Source organism: Callorhinchus milii, unplaced genomic scaffold (assembly GCF_018977255.1).
Source record: "Callorhinchus milii isolate IMCB2004 unplaced genomic scaffold, IMCB_Cmil_1.0 Scaffold3, whole genome shotgun sequence".
Taxonomy (NCBI): Eukaryota; Metazoa; Chordata; class Chondrichthyes; order Chimaeriformes; family Callorhinchidae; genus Callorhinchus; species Callorhinchus milii.
In genome coordinates this window covers 60,361,202-60,382,870 of record NW_024704744.1, presented here as the reverse complement: position 1 = coordinate 60,382,870, position 21,669 = coordinate 60,361,202, and the positions used below count along the sequence as shown (strand labels likewise).

The 21,669-nt window shown below is 42.0% G+C and overlaps 1 protein-coding gene across 1 annotated transcript; it reads left to right on the top strand.

Annotated features, from left to right (window-relative positions):
* Positions 1-916: 916 nt before the first annotated feature.
* srd5a2a (steroid-5-alpha-reductase, alpha polypeptide 2a) lies at positions 917-21,669 on the top strand. The gene is made up of 5 exons (XM_042333384.1): positions 917-1,306; positions 9,713-9,876; positions 18,979-19,080; positions 20,061-20,211; positions 20,840-21,669. Exons 1-5 carry the CDS (start codon positions 1,020-1,022, stop codon positions 20,904-20,906), a joined length of 771 nt encoding a protein of 256 aa, XP_042189318.1. The 5' UTR covers positions 917-1,019; the 3' UTR covers positions 20,907-21,669.

Below are 21,669 nucleotides of genomic sequence, written 5' to 3'. Positions count from 1 at the left end.
ACCGTCTGTCTGGCCTGATCACATTTCATCAGTTTGCGAGAAACATCAGATTGCATTTTTCCGGGAGAGGAACGAGCATTTGATTGATGAGAACTACACTACATACCATAGCCAAGTCTGTGGTTTAAATGCCAAAATAAAATGAAGGGTATGTGCCCCGAAGGATAACTTGTATTGGGGAGTACGATACGACGCTCCGATGGGTAGTTAAGATATTGCGACCGCATAACGTGGGGAGGAAGGTATCGCTGTGTTGGGAAAGTGAAGAGGGAGGGATGCCCTGAGGACTGGGGCTCTCATTGGGGCTCACCTCACTACAGCCCGAGTGACTGACTGACTGACTGACTGAGTGAGTGAGTGAGTGAGTGAGTGACTGACTGACTGACTGAGTGAGTGACTGAGTGACTGACTGACTGACTGAGTGAGTGACTGACTGACTGACTGAGTGAGTGAGTGAGTGAGTGACTGACTGACTGACTGACTGACTGACTGAGTGAGTGAGTGAGTGAGTGAGTGAGTGAGTGAGTGACTGACTGACTGACTGACTGAGTGAGTGAGTGAGTGACTGACTGACTGAGTGAGTGACTGACTGACTGACTGATTGAGTGACTGACTGACTGAGTGACTGAGTGAGTGACTGAGTGAGTGAGTGAGTGACTGACTGACTGATTGAGTGACTGACTGACTGACTGAGTGACTGAGTGAGTGAGTGAGTGACTGAGTGAGTGAGTGACTGACTGACTGACTGACTGACTGAGTGAGTGAGTGAGTGAGTGAGTGAGTGAGTGACTGACTGACTGACTGACTGACTGATTGAGTGACTGACTGAGTGAGTGAGTGAGTGAGTGACTGAGTGAGTGAGTGACTGACTGACTGACTGACTGATTGAGTGACTGACTGAGTGAGTGAGTGAGTGACTGACTGAGTGACTGACTGACTAAGTGAGTGAGTGAGTGAGTGAGGAGACCAACTCCCCACAACGCGGAAGACGGTCGGTGCAGAGAGACCCCGCAGTCGAAATGAAGGGACTTCACGACTGCAATGAAAAGGCTGTATCTGCGGGCTGCGTGGCTTTGGCTGCACTTGGGGGCTTGTGCCTTCAGCGACAGCTGCGGCAGTCAGTCGCTTATGGGAGATACACCCCTCCATCATTCTCTGGGATATTAATCCCGGCTAAGATCGCCTGGTTTGTCCAGGAGCTGCCTTCATTTCTCGTTCCTGTGCTGCTCCTTTACCGGTCAGGCAGCCTGGAGACCCTGGGATGCAAGCTGCTGCTCTTCATGTTTTGTGGACACTATTTTCACAGGTATGTTTCTATCATTCTGCACCGATTGGAATTGTTTTGTGATCCTCAAAAGAAAAAAAAAGAGAAAAATCCTTCGATCTTTCGCTTTCAACTCTTGTCTGCTGCACTCATCTACAAATACACAGTCATTACATTTTGCAGTGAAATGTTGTGAAACACTTCGAGACGTTTCAATGATGTGATAGGCTTTGGTATCAAACAGAAATAACAGCAAAGTGTATCGATTGTGCATCTGTGCAACAACAACAAGATTGCATTTGTATAGTGCCTTTCATGTTGGGAGGACGTCTGTAGATGAACATGAGAGCCAATTCCATACCATAAAGTTAACAATCATGAGTCGATGAACATTTTTTAACTGGAGCATTGTTAGCTACGACTTTGGGATAAACAACCTTCTCTTTTCAGATATTGTCACGGGATCTTTAATGTTTCAATGCAAGCTTGACCGATGTAAAAACTACAGTTCAGGTAGAATAACAAAATCAATAATAAGTTACAGTTTGATAGCAAACTGCTTGAAAATTTGAGAACTGAAATACAATCCGGTGCATAAGAGATATGATATTTATAGTGCATTCTGTCATTTTCAAGTCCAAGTTGTAAGTTTAAACTAAAAAGTAGTTCAAATAGATGATAATGACCCAAAACTAAAAATTGAAGAGTCATTCTCACTCTGCAACTGTACTCCAGCATGAATCAACAACTTCTAGGTAAAATGGAGTGAAATTTGGAGAAGGATAAATGTGAGAAAAAGCATCTTGATGTGATTAAATATATCACCTATTGTGGGACTTGTATTGTGGGACAGTTGTAAAGCTGTATGTGAGCTTTACTTAGGTTGCCTGGGAATCATCTTGCTTTCTATTCAAAGCACATTTATTTCACTCTGTATAACATTGCTTGTTGATGTTGGACGTGCTAATTTAACTGTGAATCTCTAGCAGTTTAATTTGGGAAGTCGGTGTTTGAAAAATCTGGTTACTTTTGAACGGTTTAGACTCTCAAACCTGATCGAGAATTGAAAGTCCAGATTGAATTGTGTGAGGCTGCCAAGTTTTACCGGTTCAATATGGACCCAGGCACACTGTGCTCATCCAGGCTATTATCTCTATTGCCCGAATGATGAAAGTTTTAGAGGAGAGAGCTCCAACCCATGTCAGGGCTGGGAACACAACACCTGTTTTATTACATATAATGTTCAGCACTGAAAACAGGCCACTCAAAACAGGCCACTCAATCCAACTAATCTGTGCCACTGATTATACTCCACACTAGCCTCCACCCATCCAACTTCATCCACTTCAGATTTAAGGTAGGAAGACAACTGCGGGTGGGAACAGGCTCTTAAGTTGTATCTAACAACTTAATTCACAGGTAAGCACTGATCAGGGTTATCTTATGGGAAAGCATTAGAGTCCATACTGAATAGTATACATTGTGTACTGCCCCAGGCAAATATATACCTCACAACCTCACACAGTTGACAAGCTCTGTATTTAATATTTCATTATGATTTATGGGAAATTAATATCGCTGCTTAGTGATCAGTAATGATAATAATCCTTGCATTTGATATAGCACCTTATCACATCTTCAAGACATTTCAAAGCGCTTCATAAAATATACTGTAAAGTGAATTGACTGCAGATTTTGTGGGTGAAATGCAGCAGCCAATTGCGCACAGCAGTGTCCCACAAACTGTTGTGGTTTGAAGTGATCAATTTTTTTTAAGGAATTATTATCCCCAGAAAAGCAATCTGGCAATCGACTAACAAATGAGTTAGTACTTACTGCTAGGTAAACAGGTGTGTGGAGTAACAACAACAACAAGATTCCATTTATAAAGCGCCTTTCACGTCAGGAGGACGTCCCAAGGCGCTGCACAGTTGGGTCATGACCCGAGCATTGGGGGGAAATGGTCAGGGTGAGGGGAGGGAAGGGAGGGAGCGAGGAGGGGGGAAATGGTCAGGGTGAGGGGAGGGAAGGGAGGGAGCGAGGAGGGGGAAGAGAGTCGAGAGGGGAGCTGAAGGCTCGGTCAAAGAGAAAATAAACTTGCTCAACATTTTGTTCTGCCAGGAATCAAACCCAAGTTTCTTGCTTGCTCTAACCACTGAGCTAATAATACTCCACAGTAGTTAATTAATTACTGGCTTCAAGGTGGATCTCTGAGCTGAGTTGATAGCTGCAGTGAGGTGCACGTCTTATGCACCTCACTACAATAGATCGTGTCAGGTTGTAACACTTAATAGTTATTCACTATTGGCACAAACTGGCATGACCCATCACTGAATTTGCTGCCTGTACTTTCCCCATACATTTTGGATGTATTATTGCCCTCGCACACTACATACAGAAACCAAACAAATGGACAATTAATTGTAATTATGTGTGTAAATTGACTGCTGCATTCCCCTATTCCTCTGGCTGTTTCTTCTCCTTTGAGCACCTCACCCTCTACCATCCCTCCTCTCTCTCCCTCAAAATCCTCCTGGCTTCTTTCTTACTGATATCTCCTCTCATCCCTGTCCCTCTGCACTGAACACCTGCTCGTAATGGATGATTTCAACCTCCACTTAAACCTCCTCCTTGGATTTCACTGCCCCCTTCTCCTCCCTAAACCTTACCTTCCACAACAATTCAGTGACCAACAACCGTGAGCACTCCCTCGACCTCGTCATCACACATGGCCTTGACATTTCCAACTTGTCAATCACTGACCAGGCCATCTCGGACCACTTCTTCATCAGCCTCTCCTCCCACATCCCCCTCCCCTCTTCCAAACCCTCACCATTTTTTTCCAGTCCTGGAGAAAGCTTTCTCCTCACAAATGCCCTCTCTTCCTCAGACCTCCTCTCCCTCTGGCTCTCCATCCACAGCGCTCCTGATGCCGCTCTGGTTTCACTGCCGGATGTGAATCAAACATGTGTTTGCAATCAGCGATTTCCTGCATTCAACGCCAGAAAAACATGTTGATGGGGAGAGAGGAAAGAAATTATCTCAAACTTAGCTCAAACTACTTCCTTAGCATTTTGAAATGTGCATATTTTGGACAATTCTTGAATTTTTGAAGCTGTTTTTCTGCAGGTTCTTTTAATAATACTTGTTTCCTTTGATATAGCGCCTTATGCAGTTGAGACATCTCAAAACACTTCACAGAATATACAGTAAAGTGAATTGACTGTATATTTTGTGGGTGAAATAGTCAATTGTACACAGCAATGTCCCACAAACATGCATTGAGGTGGAGTTAAACTTAAAATCAGTTTAAAAATTGTGACTGAATTTGAGAATTGCCCCAAATTTATTTGCTGTGACATGCAGAAAGACCAAAGTTTAGATCCAGGTGGCATTTCTTCCTCAGGGAAATGTGAGTTTGTGTGGGGGGGTGAATGTGTGTGTGGTGGGTGTAGGGGGGAGGGGGTGAGGATGTGTATGGGGAATGCTGCATGTGTGCGGGGGTATATGTTGGTGTGGGGTGGGCTGTGGTTTGGGTGGATGTGTGTGTGTGTAGGAGTGGTGGGGGAGTGTGAGGTGTGTGTATGTGGGGGTGGGTGTGGGGGTTTTGTATGATTGTGTGTGGGGTGGTGAGGTGTGTGTGGGGGGAGGGTATGTGTGTGTGGGTGGTGTGAGGTGTGTGGGGGAGGGAATGTATGTGAGTGCGGAGGGTGGGTGTATGGGGAAGGTATGTGATGTGTGTGTGTGTGTCTGTGTGTGAGTGTGTGTGTGGGAGGGATTGTGGGTGGGGTGGGAGCTGTTTGGAAGTTGGGCAAAACATTTGTAATCTTTTTTGAGACAAACAATCTAGCTGCTAATTGACCATGAGACACATAATAATAATAATCCTTGCATTTGATATAGCGCTTTTCACATTGGGAGGACGTCCCAAAGCGCTTCACAGAACACACTGTAAAGTGAATTGATTGTATATTTGTGGGCGAACCCGGCAGCCAATTGCGAACAACAATGTCCCACAAACAGTCGTAGATTGAAAATGACCAATTTATTGCATGCACATGATTTTCCATTTAAATCCACTCCAACAGTTAACATTGACTATTTATGTTTTGACTTACTGGTATTTGATCTCTGTTAACTGGTACTTGGCAGTGCTTCTGATTTTCTGAGAATCTACTATAATTATGTATTATCACTAACATTGTTTGGTTGAGGGTTTCCATGCTGGAAGGCGAAAAGTTTTTTTTTAAAAAAAGAAATATTTTGAAAACTACACTGGAGGCTTACAAATGGTGTCTAGTCGGGTTAAAGACAGGTAGGGGAAAAGTCAGAGGGCATGAGGGACAAGCAGGAGGTCAGAGCCAGTTGAGCGGAGACAGCGGGTATGGGTTCGGGAGTAAGCAGAGGTAAGGAAATCTACCTCCCTACCACTCCAACCTACTCTCCAATCTCCGCTCGGCTGGCTCCAGCCTCCTGTTTGTCTCTCATGCCCTCCATTCCACCATTGGTGGCCACGCTTTCAACCACTATGCCCCAAAACTCTGGGCATTCTTCCTCTATCCCTCCCCCTTATCCCCTTCACATTTTCAGGTTGCATCTGAAGAGCTTCCTCTTCGATCGTGCCTACGGTAGCCTCCCCCTCCCCCCGGCTCGGAGTTGTGCTCTCCCACTGTCCCTTCATGAAGCGCGCAATATAAATGCAAGTTGTTGTTGTTATCTATACACATGCTTTTTTACACTCCATACACTCTATAAACTCCACTCTTGAGTGGAGTCCTGTAGCTCAGTGGTTAGAGTACTTGCCTTGCAAGTTAGAGACCTGGGATTGATTCCTGGCAGGGTGAAATCTTGGGCAAGTTTCCTTACTCCACATGCCTGATAATAATCCCTCAAGAAAAAAACCCAATAATAATTTGGTCACTCAATCCACGACTGTTTGTGGGACACTACTGTGCTGCCACGTTTCGCCCACAAAATATACCGTCAATTCACATTACAGTATATTCTGTGAAGAGCTTTATAATAATAATAATCCTTGCATTTGATATAGCGCTTTTAATGTCTTCTAGACGTCTCAAAGCGCTTCACAGAATAGACTGTAAAGTGAATTGACTGCATATTTGTGGGCGAAATGCGACAGCCAATTGCGCACAGCAGTGTCCCACAAACAGTCATGGATTGAAATGACCAATTTATTATATTTTTTGAGGGATTATTAGGCATGTGGAGTAAGGAAACTTGCGCAAGGTTTCACCTTGCCGGGAATTGAACCCAGCCAGGTCTCTCGCTTCCAAAGCAAGTGCTCTAACCACTGAGCTACAGGACTCCACATCTCCACAGCTTTGAGACATCTCAAAATGTGAAAAGCACTATATCAAATGCAAGTATTATTATTTTAGTGAGTGACGTGTTGACATCTGGTATCTGAGGCAGTAGAGGAGGTCAATGACAGAATACTTGATCCATCTTTCAAGTTTCAAATATAATTGCAAAACTGGTGACTATTAGAATAATCTATAATAATAATACTTGCATTTGATATAGTGCCTTATCACGTCGTTGAGACGTTTCAAAGTACTTCACAGAATATATTGTAAAGTAGATTGAATGAGTATTTTGTGAACGAAACACTGCAGCCAATTGCACACATCAATGTCTCATAAATGGTCCTGGATTGAGTGACCAATTTTTTNATGGGACTATTATTACTACCCGCAGAATCGGATTTCTACTTACCGCTAGGTAAACAATACAATAACTTTGGATGAGCCTGAGCTTGTTGATTACATAAAACTGCAGTCTAGAGGTATCAAACATGTGGATAAGGATTTGGGCTGCATTGGGTGTGAAGAAATATTTTCATAATGATATCTACAGTGAGATCTGTTAAATTAGCTAGTAATTTCTTGTGAGACACTTTGAGAGGTTTTGACATGGTAAGGCGCTTTTCAAAGCAATTCAATGAGCCAACTTTGAGTTCTTTACTGTTTTAAATATTCTTAATTTAATGTTATAACCTTTGTCCAACTACACAATTGGTTCATCTACATTTTATTCAGGTCAATGATTTACCCAGCTCCACTTGGACCTGGGCTTCCTATTACTGGGGCAGCTCAACCAAATCAGAAAGACTTTCTGCGAAAGCTGAGTGACCCATCTCTTAAATCTCTGAGTATTGATTCTCTTATCAGAGTAATTGTTCTACATAATTGTTCCAGGCAGGGTAAAACCTTGGGCAAGTTTCCTTACTCTACATGCCTAATAATAATCCCTCCAAAAACAACAATAAATTGGTCATTTTCAATCCACGACTGTTTGTGGGACACTGCTGTGCACAATTGGCTGTTGCGTTTTGCCCACAAATATACAGTCATTTCAATTTACAGTCTATCAAATGCAAGGATTATTATTATTATATAATGTACCAGTGTTGGAACCTCAGGTGTTTTAAAAACTTTACATTTTTATATTTCCATTGTTGGACTGCTTTGGTAAGCCATCACAAACAGAATCCTCACTTGATTGGTTTATTGGGGAATGGCATTGAAAGGGAGATGGGTGCTTTCAGACAGAACGGCAAGAAAAATTTAAAATGTATTGGTGGTTCAGTGAATAAAGGTACTATTAACATGATACCAATCAGGCAGGTGCAGGCTTGAATAATGCTTTTTGCTGAGCCAGTTCTGAATCAACACCATTTTGTCTCCAAGAGAGATGCAAGGATTGTTACTTGCATCTACATTGGAGTCCTGTAGCTCAGTGGTTAAGGCATTTGTTTCGTAAGCGAGAGACCTGGGTTCGATTCCTGGCAGGGCAAAACCTTGGGGCAAGTTTCCTTACTCCACACGCCTGATAATAATCGCTCAAGAAAAAAAACAATAATAAATTGGTCACTTCAATCCACGACTATTTGTGGGACACTGCTGTGGCCAATTGGCTGCTACGTTTCGCCCACAAATACACAGTCAATTCACTATATAGTATATTCTGTGAAGCGCTTTGAGACGGCTAGAATACATGAAAAGCGCTATATCAAATGTAAGGATTATTAATACTTATTGATACAGCGCCTTTCACATTAGGAGGACATCTCAAAGTATTTCAAGCATTTATTGTAAAATGTAGTAACTGTGTATTTTGTGGGCGAAAGTGGTAGCCATTTTGCGTACTATGAATGGATATATATATATCCTTGCATTTGATATAGCGCTTTTCACATTGGGAGGACGTCCCAAAGCGCTTCACAGAACACACTGTAAAGTGAATTGATTGTATATTTGTGGGCGAACCCGGCAGCCAATTGCGAACAACAATGTCCCACAAACAGTCGTAGATTGAAAATGACCAATTTATTGCATGCACATGATTTTCCATTTAAATCCACTCCAACAGTTAACATTGACTATTTATGTTTTGACTTACTGGTATTTGATCTCTGTTAACTGGTACTTGGCAGTGCTTCTGATTTTCTGAGAATCTACTATAATTATGTATTATCACTAAACATTGTTTGGTTGAGGGTTTCCATGCTGGAAGGCGAAAAGTTTTTTTTTAGAAAAAGAAATATTTTGAAAACTACACTGGAGGCTTACGAATGGTGTCTAGTCGGGTTAAAGACAGGCAGGAGAAAAGTCAGAGGGCATGAGGGACAAGCAGGAGGTCAGAGCCAGTTGAGCGGAGACAGCGGGTATGGGTTCGGGAGTAAGCAGAGGTAAGGAAATCTACCTCCCTACCACTCCAACCTACTCTCCAATCTCCGCTCGGCTGGCTCCAGCCTCCTGTTTGTCTCTCATGCCCTCCATTCCACCATTGGTGGCCACGCTTTCAACCACTATGCCCCAAAACTCTGGGCATTCTTCCTCTATCCCTCCCCCTTATCCCCTTCACATTTTCAGGTTGCATCTGAAGAGCTTCCTCTTCGATCGTGCCTACGGTAGCCTCCCCCTCCCCCCGGCTCGGAGTTGTGCTCTCCCACTGTCCCTTCATGAAGCGCGCAATATAAATGCAGCGCCTTTCACATTAGGAGGACATCTCAAAGTATTTCAAGCATTTATTGTAAAATGTAGTAACTGTGTATTTTGTGGGCAAAAGTGGTAGCCATTTTGCGTACTATGAATGGATAACCAATTTTATGTGAAACATGGTTGGCCAGAACTCATATCTAAGGATGTTGTGTGAAAGCAGGGCTTGGATTTGACGTCCTCCTATCACTTTGAAACTTCAGCCTTTTTGTTTATGGATTTCAACCAACCTTGCACGATATGAATTGCTGCCTTGTTTTATATATGAAGAATACCCTCTGGGCATAAAAGTGGAAGGTGGCAAGTGCCAAATGGATGTATACTCCAAGTAAGGTGCCATGTTAGGGAGAGAGTATGTGGTGAGGGTCAAGAAAATTGATGCAAATCGTTGGTTCAGATTTTGAATTTTCATTATTCTGCATTTTAGGACCTTTATTTATGGATTTCTCACCAACGGTCAACCTACTTCATTTCACATTGTTTGCCAAAGCTTTCTGTTTTGCACACTGAATGGATGGTTTCAGGCCCACTCCCTGATTAACTGTGCTGTGTACGAGGACAACTGGACTACTGACTGCAGATTCATTTTGGGTAAGTCCTGTTTATAACCCGGCTTTTTACAACTTCATATATGCCAGTAAAGGTGATTGAGGCCAGGACACTGGACTCGTTTAAAAAGTAGCTTGATGTCGCAATTTGGGAGATGGTAGGGTGGGTGTTCTGGATGGATGAGATTGGATGGGATAAAGGATGTTCTTCATCTAAACCAATCCTGTGATATCTTTTAAATGGATGTTCATTCTCTTGAAGAAATGTTGACTCAGTTTTCCTCTGGTACTTTGTTCAAATAGTTATTATTTTGTGAGTCTTGGCTGTGTATAACTGCAAGTAATTTGTCAATGGCAGCTTCACGACCAAAACCAGTCCTTTCCTCCCCCAATGTCAACATATCTGCACATCTCCAGCAAGGGACTCTGGACAGAAATCAAAACCCAAGAGTGCAGAGGCTGATGATAGTGCCCTGACTGAGATCAGCTACCTCAGCACAAACCAAGATGTTAACCTGCAACCTTCTGGTGTGTATGGACTAGTGCGGATTGTTGGAAAAATAAGGTGGAAAGTGAATTGACGATATTTTGTGGGTGAAAATATACACTTCGTTCCTATTAACCCTACAAGCCATAGCTCTAATGGGCAGGGAGGTCCTAGCTGAACAAGCAGCAGTGAGCTTCCAGAGAATGTTGTCAATGGCAAGCTAGGCAGTTTTAGCTGATTAAGCATCAAGAGTTCCCCCACGCTCACTGAGGCCACAAGCCTTACCCATCGTCAAGCTGTTCACAGGAAAAAGTCCCAAATTCCTTCAGTCTCTGCTCATAGGCCAAACCACTCACTACGGTACTTCCCTTATAAATCTACTCTGCCCCTCTACTATCACCGAAAAGGTTCCTGTTACAAGGGCCTATGTTTGTGGGTTCTGAGTGAAAATGGTTTCAAGCACAGCTGAAAGGTACCCTCAGATCCAGGGTCTAGGCCAGTAGTTCTCAATCAATTTTTTTTGGTGGGCACAGTGAGTCGTCACCAACACTTGCTGGCATCCGCAGTGCTAATTTTTAAAAAAAAATACTTAATCATATGAAAAATAAAGGAAATGTAGACACATGTGGACCTTAAATGGTTTTAATTTATTTCAGTACATCTGACAAAACGCACTTGACAAAATGCTTTCACACAATAGCTTGCACAGACAATAACAAGAACAGTACATTTAAAAACCATATGAGATGTGCAGTAAAAAATATTATTATTAGGGACTAGAATTATCGGGACAGTTGTAATGGGCTTAAAGGTTAAGAGCGATCACACTGACCAACTTGTGACTGCAAGTTTGTTCTAATGCTTTGGATTACTAGCACTATATCGATATTAAAGCTGGCCAAAAGCAGCTGCACACCTCATGTAGTGTGGGGGCCTCAGAAATATCAGGAGTTTCTTTTTATATCTGTTGCTATTTTCCTATCCCACCCACGAGAGATGGGTTGGTTCCCACCTCTTGCAACCATCAAGCTGGATAATGTGGCAGCCGATCTGACGCACAGATCTACAACTGACATAATAATCTTTGCATTTGATATTGTGTCTTTCATGTAAAAGCTCTTCACACAAAATTGCTATCCTGTGCAGTGACTATTTGCACGTAGCAAGATCCCACAGACATTGATGAAGTAAATGATCAATTTATCTGGAGAATGCTTGGCCAGGGCACAGGAAGGAATTTCTTTTTATCAATAGTATCAAGGACTCCAAGAAAAGGACCTCAATATAAGGAGTCTCCAACAACGTCTCCAACAACATAATAATCTCAGTAAGGCACTTGAGTATTATTATTTTGAATCCATAGCTCTGACCCAGATGTGAGAGCGCTATGAACTAAGCCAAGTTGCCACCTCAATTTCTGATGGATAAAAATCCCTTCTAGCATTCCATACATTGCCTTTGGTGATGTCGGTTACCAATGGGATCTCCCATTATGTCGCACATTGTCAAAGGTGCTAGGCTTACCATTGACACAATTTTTACACCTGGTGTTCAAAATCCTTTATGGAAATCAAGTTCTGCAAAAGCTTTTCTTCCTCACAATCTTACCATTCAAAGTGGACCTACCTTGAGCGTTTTGAGATGTCTAAAGGATGTAAATAAATAAATAAATAATCCTTGCATTTGATATAGCGCTTTTCACGTCGGGAGGACGTCCCAAAGTGCTTCACAGAACACACTGTAAAGTGAATTGACTGTATATTTGTGGGCGAACGCGGCAGCCAATTGCGCACAGCAGTGTCCCACAAACAGTCGTAGATTGAAAATGACCAATTTAATTATTGTTTTTGTTTTTTTTGGAGGGATTATTATTAGGCTCTGTGTGGAGTAAGGAAACTTGCCCAAGGTTTCGCCCTCTGCCTGGAATTGAACTCAGGTCTCTCACTTGCAAAGTGAGTGCTCTAACCACTGAGCTACAGGACTCCACGCTATATCAAATGCAGGGATTATTATTATAGTCAGAATTTTGTTTCCCTTGTTTATTGTTGCTTCTATCTGGTTTCACATGGTGAATGGGAAGTCAACATACATCACCATGTCTCTTTCAGCTTCCCCCTTGAACAGTTTCTATACTATCTTTATTCTATCTTTAGGAATAGAAGGTTATGCTTGAAGGCTTAGTTGAGGAAGGGCAGGAGGAGGCTCGTGTGGCGCATAAACACCAGCATAGACCAGTTGGGCCGAATGGCCTGTTTCTGTGCTCTATATTCTAATGTCTAATGTATCCCTGGAAAACATGTGCCTCCTATTTTTACATCTTTTATACAGTACCTTGCATTTATCTGTATTGAATTTAATTTGCCAATTATTTGCCGATTATTATACATTGTGCATACCTTTTCAAATGTTCTTCATAAGACCTTTGCTGACTCCTCTGATTCCAGCATCCCTCCACACCCAACTTGATGTCACCTGCTAATCTTTTTCTTTTGCACAGAGATTGACCAGGGCCCACAGGGTATTCCCCCTTCCTGTACATTACTGTAAATGACAGTTCTAATCAATTGCTACAATGTTATTGCTACAATAACTCAATGAGTCATAGTAGTGTTACAATAAACATGTTGGTCGTTAGCCATGAGCTTGTGACTTAATACAAGCTATTCCACTCAGAATTGGTAGCTGTAAAATAAGTTGACTGTATATTTTGTGCGCAAACACGGCAGCCAATTGCGCACAGCAGTGTCCCACAAACAGTCGTGGATTGAGTGACCAATTTATTATTATTATTTGTTGAAGAAATTATTGACTAACAACCAAGTTCCTACTAATTGCTAGGTAAACAGAGGCGTGTGAAGGAAACTTGTCCAACATTTTGCCCTGCTGGAAATCGAACTCAGGTCTCTCGCTTACTTGGCAATTCTCTAACCACTGAGCTGCAGGACTCCACAAGGACTAGTGTGTAAAGGTTCAAACCCCCTTTGTTCTGAGTTATCTGAAATCAGTTGGTACAGCAATGGGGATGCTATAGTACGCATCAGTTCATCTCATAAAGCTCAATGGAAAAGCCTAATGAACGGGTTTTGTACTGGGGGCACCAGATAACAACAAACAAGTTACTTTTAAACTTTGGTGTGTTTGATTCCACCGGAAATATTTACACATGAACAGGTCTAATTTGTGATATTAATGGAGAATTCTTAAACTGGAAAACCCATTGACTCACAGGAATTCTGCTATGGAAGTAGATTTCATCAGAGCAGTTTCTGCAACTTGGTACAATGTACTTCCAGTTACCAGAAAAAGTCTATTTGTGCAACTTTCCTATTTAGTGCCTTATTCCATTTAAAAGATATTGCAAAGTAGATTTGAGCAATAAGGAAGGGTTATTTTTTGAAATGTTGTTTGTACAATATCATCGCTTATGAATAAGGGATTAGAGATTACTGTCGTTCACTAACTGCATCCTGTTTTACTTTCCACTCTTACAACAGAAAATGCCTAATTGTTTCTTAAAATTCCAACTTTTTTTGCTACCAATACTTTTGGGACACTGTGGAAGCCATCAATGCTTCCATCATTGTGAGTCACCAACCTCTTACAACCATGGCAGATATTTGGAAAATATCAGGCATAGAAATCAGAAACTACTTCTTCCACAAAGAGATGGATTCGGGGATGGAGTTCAAGACAGCAGAGATAGAATGACTGAAAGGTTGCCCGGCAATGTTGAGGAAGATCGGCAGAAGGCAGAGAGGAAGTTGGGTGTCATCATATACATAGAGAAGTGGACCTATGGTTAATGTCATCAAAGGAGAGCATGTACTCCCCACAAGCTCCCACCCATTTAAAAAAAAGGTAAAAAGGAGGGGTCTGAGGATAGAGCCTTGAGAAGCACCACATGTGACTTTGCAGGGGGCTGGAGTGTCTGGGTCAAGGAGGTAAAAGATGCCCAAGTTTCAAATGGAAAGAATGTAGCCATTGAATGAGACAAAATGAAAACACTGAGAAAGGTAGGAGTAAAACATGAAGGGAGGTTGTGCAGGGAGCAGAGAAGGTGAAGTGATTAACGGTGTCAAAGGCTGCAGGGGTTATGGAGAATAGGAAGGCAAAGGAAGCTTAAATTTCATATGGAAAGAATATTGTTGGTGATTTTAAAGGTAAATCTTCTCGGTGTGAAAGGCAAAGCAGAAACCAAATTCCAGGGCTTAAAGAGGGCATGGCAAAGGGGTGTAAGTATGGGGCAAGTGGACGCCTGTAGGGAGGGAGGGGTGCTTGAGGCGGAGGTAGCTGAACGAATTTGTTTGACTTCAGATCCAAGAATTCTGCCATTTGCCAATTGTTGCTGTCTGTGGGTGCACTGTGCTCTTAATGCTTCTGTATAAACCACAATGCTGCTTTCACATTGTTTTATTGTGGGAATCTTGCTCACGTATTGGAAAAATGATATTCAAACTTCCAAACAGCTTGTTTGTTTTACCTTTTCCCGCAAGTGCTATTAATCTGCCCGTGAGTGTAAAACAAGGCAAAGTCTACAACAATTAATAATTTCGAGCATGCCGTGAGAAATGGGTGAGTAATATCTTTACTGACACCTGAAGTGGAATTTTGAACTTTGAACAGTCTAGGCCAGGAATTCACTGCGTTGTCGGCGGGTCTGTCCTTTGGATAAGGTGTTAAACTGTCTGCCTGTTGAGGTGGACATTATAGATCTGTTGGCACTACTCCAAAAGAGAGGAGAATTTCTCTCAATGTTCTGACAAACAATCTCCCAAATAAAATTAGTCTATCACTTCAAGGGGATGTGTGCTGTGTGCAAATTGCTTGCTGTATTTGCCTACAAATTCCACAATCATTACACTATACTGTATGTGGAGTGCTTTGAAACATCCGCTCGTCGTGAAAGGTGCCATACCAAACCAAATATTATTATTGGGATTGTTTAAAATAAGCACAATCTTTTTTTTAACTGAAATATGTGCTTTGCATCAAGCAGCGTGTACTTTGGAGGTTTCAATTTACGAATGCACATTCTCTCCCTGAACTCTCTCTGACCTGCATGGGCTCTAATGGGATTCAAGCTTCCTCTACATTTGTGATGAGCATATCATAACAATGACAAATGGCCAGAAATATTCTGGTCTTGGTAGGAATGTTGTGTTCTTGGGGCCTCCATTCCAGAGTTAGTGAGTGTGGACCCTCCAGTTAAAGAGGGTCTGTGCAGAATTGAACAAAGACGCCATCTGGAGGTCCTTACAACCACTTGCAGTATATAGCACTTGTCATGGAGAATGAATAGTGCGATACATAAAAGATGACCTTTTCTCATCTCAGGAAGGAGACCAAAGATTACCTTCATTATTGTTGATGTACATCTATTTTTTACTTCATGGATTGTGCTATTGCTTTGTTACTTTTGTGAAGATTGAGATTGTGAGCAGCTGCAACTGCAAGTTCCATTGTTGCTACACTGTCAAATATGTGCAGTGTTGGCAAATGGTCACCAAACATTATTGCTTCCAGCGAGAGAAGACAGGCTTTTCAACAATTCCAGGCGTAAAAAACGAGCTCATAACTGGTGAAAGATCACAAGGTGTTTTTTAAAAAAGACTATGAGCTATTTGCTACTCTACCCAATATTCCTCTTGTTCACTTAGGCTCATTATATACATTTTCTGGGGGTAATATTCCCTTAAAAATAATAATAATTTGGTCACTCAATCCACAACTGTTTGTGGGACACTGCTGAGCGCAATTGGCTGCCGTGTTTTGCCCATAAACTATGCAGTCAATTCACTTTACAGTATATTCTGTGAAGCGCTTTGAGACGTATCGAAGACATGATAAAGAGCTATTTCAAATGCAAGGATTATTATATTAAAATAAAGACTCATTAGTGAATTTGATCTAGTGACCCCCCACCCATAATGTTTTATGAAGATAAAACAATGGAAATTCATAACGTGAGGAAGGTTATTATTGTTCTACTCTATACCTGCCTACCTTTAATTGTTGCACATCATACCATTTCCTATGTTTCATTGTGTTACATACGCTAACCTCCTACCTTTCATTGTGTACTGTACCTAAAATCCCATCTTCCATTGTGTTGCATGTCCTACCTATTTAAACTCGGGAATAGTTTGCAGGCTACATTACAGGTTCTCTTTCAGTGCAGGTTGTGGCATTGTCTGGCAGCCAGGAGCCTTCATGGATAGTTGTAAGGATTTCAGTAAGCTATTGTAGTAATCTATTCGAGTAATCTACTGTAGGAATGTTGGAGACTGCTCTCAGATAACAATTGGTTTCCAAGAATCCTCCTCCACTATATTTTTTAAAGTTCATCTTTGCTTGGAGCCATTCTGATGGCTAACATTTATTGAAGAACACGTATCCCAAGTTTATCAGCAGCATTTATCTGTGATTTTCTGATATAAGGTCTACAACAGCATGCACTTACATAGCTCCTCGTGCTTTACTTTCAAAATCCAATATCCTTCCTTTTTGACAGCACCTTTACCTCCCTCCTGCCTTCTCCACCCTGCTCGGCCTCCCATTCTGTAAAGTGCTTCGAGAAGTTATGCTGGATAAAAGATACTTGAATAATAATAATCCTTCCATTTGATATAGTACCTTATCACATCATTGATGAGATGTCTCCAAGCCCTTCACACAATATACTGTAAAGTGAATTGACTATATTTTGTGGGCGAAATGCAGCAGCCAATTGCACACAGCAGAGTCTAACAAACAGTCATGGATTTAGTGACCAAATTTAAAAAAAAACGGAATTATTACCCCTGGAAAGCCATCTGCTAATTGACTGACAACTGGGTTCCTAATTCTGCTAGGTAAACAACGGAGTAAAGAAATTTGCCTAAGGTTTTGCCCTGCCAGGGCAAGTGCTCTAGCCAATATGCTACACAGGACTCCACGTCCTTTATGACCCTCATTTGCAAAACATTAAAAAGAAGTTTTGTCATACTTATCTGCAGGATTTCTGCTCCCATGTGGTCTACTTCTAGAGCACAGTTCAATCCCATGAAAATATATCTCAAATGAGATCTTATTACCCAAAACCAAAGTGGTTATCTGTGGTATTTAACTAAAACATACATTTGATGTAGCCTCAAACTCTTAATTAAAACAGCATTTCCAAAACAAATACCTGTTACCTCTACCACTTTTTTCCCCCACCACATAATTTACAACCTCTTGCCAAGTATGAATGTTGTGAACAACTCTGCTGTTTTTAAAAAGTCTCCTAACCACAAAACTTTTGGGAGGTTTTGGAGCACCAAGGAAAGGGGTTTCACTCATACAAATCAAAACAGTACAGCCACTATTTTAGCCTATGGGGCTGCTCCCATTTTGATTTTCCTCCAATATCCACAGCACTGCTGAATAATAACAATAATCCTTGCATTTGGTATAGCGCTTTTAGACGTCTCAAAGCACTTCACAGAATATGCTGTAAAGTGAATTGACCGTATATTTGTGGACGAAACGAGGCAGCCAATTGTGCACAGCAGTGTCCCACACACAATCATGGATTGAAAATGACCAATTCATTATTGGTTTTTTTTGGAGGGATTATTATTAGGCGTGAGGAGTAAGGAACCTTGCCCAAGGTTTCGCCCTGCCTGGAATTGAACCCAGGTCTCTTGCTTGCAAGGCGAGTGCTCTAACCACTGAGCTACAGGACTCCACAACAACAACAAAATTACATTGAAAGAGCACCTTTCACGTTGGGAGGACGTCTCAAAGCGCTGAACAGTCAGATGTCAGGGCCCGAGCATGGGGGAGGGGTGGTGTAGAGGTGAGGGAAGGCACAGAGCTGGGAGGGAGACCAAAGGCACGGTTGAAGAGAAGGGTCTTGAGACCGGCCTTGAAGGAGGCAAGGGAGGAAGCGACGCGAAGGGACCGTGGGATGGAGTTGGGCAGAGAGGCTGAAAGCCCGGCCACCGATGGTTGGGCGGGAGACATGGAGCAGGCTGGAGCCTGATGAGCGGAGGGAGCGGGCAGGTTGTCAGCACAGAGAGGTAGGAGGGGGCAAGGCCACGGATCTTGAACTCGATCCTCTGGGGGATGGGGATCTAGTGGAGTTGGGCGAGGGTGGGAATAATGGAGTCGCGGAGCCTGGTGTGTGAGAATACACGAGCTGCAGAGTTTGTGATGATCTTCAGCTTGTGAAGGGAAGAGTTGGGAAGGCCGATGAGGAGGGCGTTCCCATAATCAAGCCTTGAGGTGACAAATGCGTGGGTGAGGGTTTCGGCAGCCTGAGGGGTGAGGCAGTGGCGGAGTCTGGCAATGTTGCGGAGGTGGTGGTGGTGCCGGTCATGGCACGGATGTGGGGGAGAAAGAACAGTTCAGGGTAAATAACATTGCAGCAAGCATGATTGATGTGTGCGTATGAGTATAGCAGGAATGCTGTCTTTCTATCTTTATGTTGTTCTTCAAAGTGTAAATAACGCAATAATCTTAAAGGTAATCTTTTTTTGTGAAATAAATCACTTGTGGTAATTCGTTCTTTTAAAATGGACTAGTTTTAATACGATTTTAAATACAATGCTCATGATATTTGATCCCATTCCCCTGATTTCCCCCACGTTTTTAAATGACAAAATTGACAATGGCAATTTTCTTTATATTTTATAGGGGTTGTGATATTTCTGCTAGGAATGGCCATCAACATCCACAGTGATCACGTGCTGCGGAACTTGAGAAAACCTGGAGAGATAAATTACAAAATCCCAAAAGGTAACTTCTTCCCTGATTTTTAACACACCTGAGATTCACCACCACAAGATTATGTGCACTCTGCTGAAATCCTCAAATCAATGCGAACTGTAGATGTCTTAAACTGACACATTTTGGTCCTTATAATAATAGTCATTTGGATCGGGAGGTCCTAGGTTGAATCCTGAAGTAAGTTCAACCAAGGCAGTAGTCGGGGTGTCTTAAAATTTAAGGTTGTACAGAATTTTGGAATGCTCTCAAAATCAGTCAAATTGGAAACTGTTTATTCAGGCCTCAAAAGTAGGCTAAAAGCATAAGATATTTCAGTGCCTCAGTTGAGGACATGATTGTGCCCAAATCTAAGCCCCCACCCACAAAATGGCTATTTAAAAATGGAAACAGGAACAATTATTGATATACAACACACACACAGCACTACAGCACTCCACACCAACCCCTCATGTGACACATGCCCCACACACACACATACATATGCACACAATATCCAACACGCAACACCATGCACCTACCACCCCACCCCCAAATACACAACAGCCAAAGCACAGTACTCATCCTATACACATCACACTACAGCCAACACATAGCGCTCCACATCTACCCCCACACATACACACACACACGATAGCCAAAATATAGCACTCAACCCTCCTCTTCCACCGTCCACACACACATCACACTACAGTCAACACACAAGCCTTCAACACTCCTCACATCTCCTGTTGTCACATCTATACACACACTACACCACAGACAAAGGGCAGCAAATGCAGTAGCAATTGGCCTTGGGGTCCATGGGATGGGGAGATTAGAATCAGCCAAGGCTTCTGTTACTCATTGTTATTCAGAGGCTCCTGCAGGAAAGTACCACATACAAATGGTGAGAGAGAACAGAAGAGGAGAAGAGAAAAAAATTGATCGGAAGATCCTCTTTGCCCTTCCTCACACTTCTTTAAAAAAATCACAAAGTCTGTGTTTTGCAGGTGGATTATTCAAATACATCTCTGGAGCAAATTTCTTTGGTGAGATAATAGAGTGGTTTGGTTATGCCATAGCAACCTGGAATGCGTCAGCCTTCTCATTTGCTGTACTTACATTCTGCTCTATAGGACCTCGAGCTTATCACCACCACAGGTAATGAAGGAGACAAATCAGCTTTTCATTTTAGTTTCTTCTTTCACTGGGAATGTGCTCCTGTGTCTAAACCTGCTCAGACTGAGGAAATGTGCACTGAATAGTGTGTATGTGTGTGTGAACAGGCAATATATAGGTGCTGTATTTGCTGAGCTCTTAATTCCACAACTTTAGATGTCAGCCTGGCTCAGCTGATAGCACTCTCGGCTTTGAGTCGGAAAGTTGTGGGTTCACACTCCACCGTGGGACTTTGAACTCACAGTGCAGGCTGACACTGCAGTGCTGGGGGAGCGTAAGTCTTTAGGTGGGCCTTAAAAGTGTAAAAGGATGGGGTGAAATGGAGGGAATGATGTTCTAGAGAGTGGGAGCATAATGGCTGAAAAGTATATCAGAGGTGGGCAATAATATTGTGCAGGTGAGGGAAAGCTGAGGAAGTCAGAGCTCAGATGTAACCCAGATTGAGATTACAAAGTTATTTTAACTATCCTAGTGTGTATGTGTGGAAGTTCAATGTTTAAAGGTTTACGTAGATGCCTATTTTGCAAAATTAATCTAGTTGTATTGTGATAAAAGTACGTTGGTGGATTATTTGTATCGGGTTGTTATTAATCCTCTTCTTCTTTTTCAGGTTTTATCAGAAGAAGTTTCAGGACTACCCAAAATCAAGAAGAGCTCTCATACCTTTTTTGTTTTGAAATGTATCGCTCAAAAGAATGTATTCATGTTCAAACGATGCTGGATGTTTGTATTTTACCAATGAGCCTAATCAGACATATTCCAACATGAAGTGAGGATGAAATTGAAGCTCCTACCTCTTCACCCCCACCCACCTCTGTTCAATGGTTTATTTGAAACACAAAGAGATTGCATTTCATAGACCTAAAACATCTTCACTTCTGTTCTGTTAGTGCGTATCCACTGCATCTTCTGACTTCCCAATCCGAATTGTGTTTATTTTATATTGATCCTTTCTTCATGTCTTTCTTCTAGAATATACTCCTCCTAGTGTCATTTATTCAGCTATCTGTCAGGCAAATAAAATCTGAAATAAAATATTTTGCCTCCAGCTTTTGTGCTGGGGGGCAGGAAGAGAGAGAATTAAGCAGCGCGGATTGCAGTGAGAATCCGATTTTGCTGACATGGAAGTGCAAAATCAATGAACGTGTCTCAGTCAGTAGTTGGAATTTATAACTCTGCTAATAATCCCTTCAATTTGTAAAGTGGATTTAAGGAAAGAAGTGCTTAATTTTGATTTCTTTTTGCGTTACCAAATTGGCTGGAAAAGTCTAACAACTCCTTCTTTCTCTTATCCCCACCCCGAGCCTCCAGCCCAAAAATTACATTTGTAAAGCAAGTTGTGAAACACACATTGTACAAACTATGAGTGTGAAAGAGAACCAAGAATCAATATAAACCTAAAGCTACATGTTTTCATTTCTGAATTAATAAAAATATTAA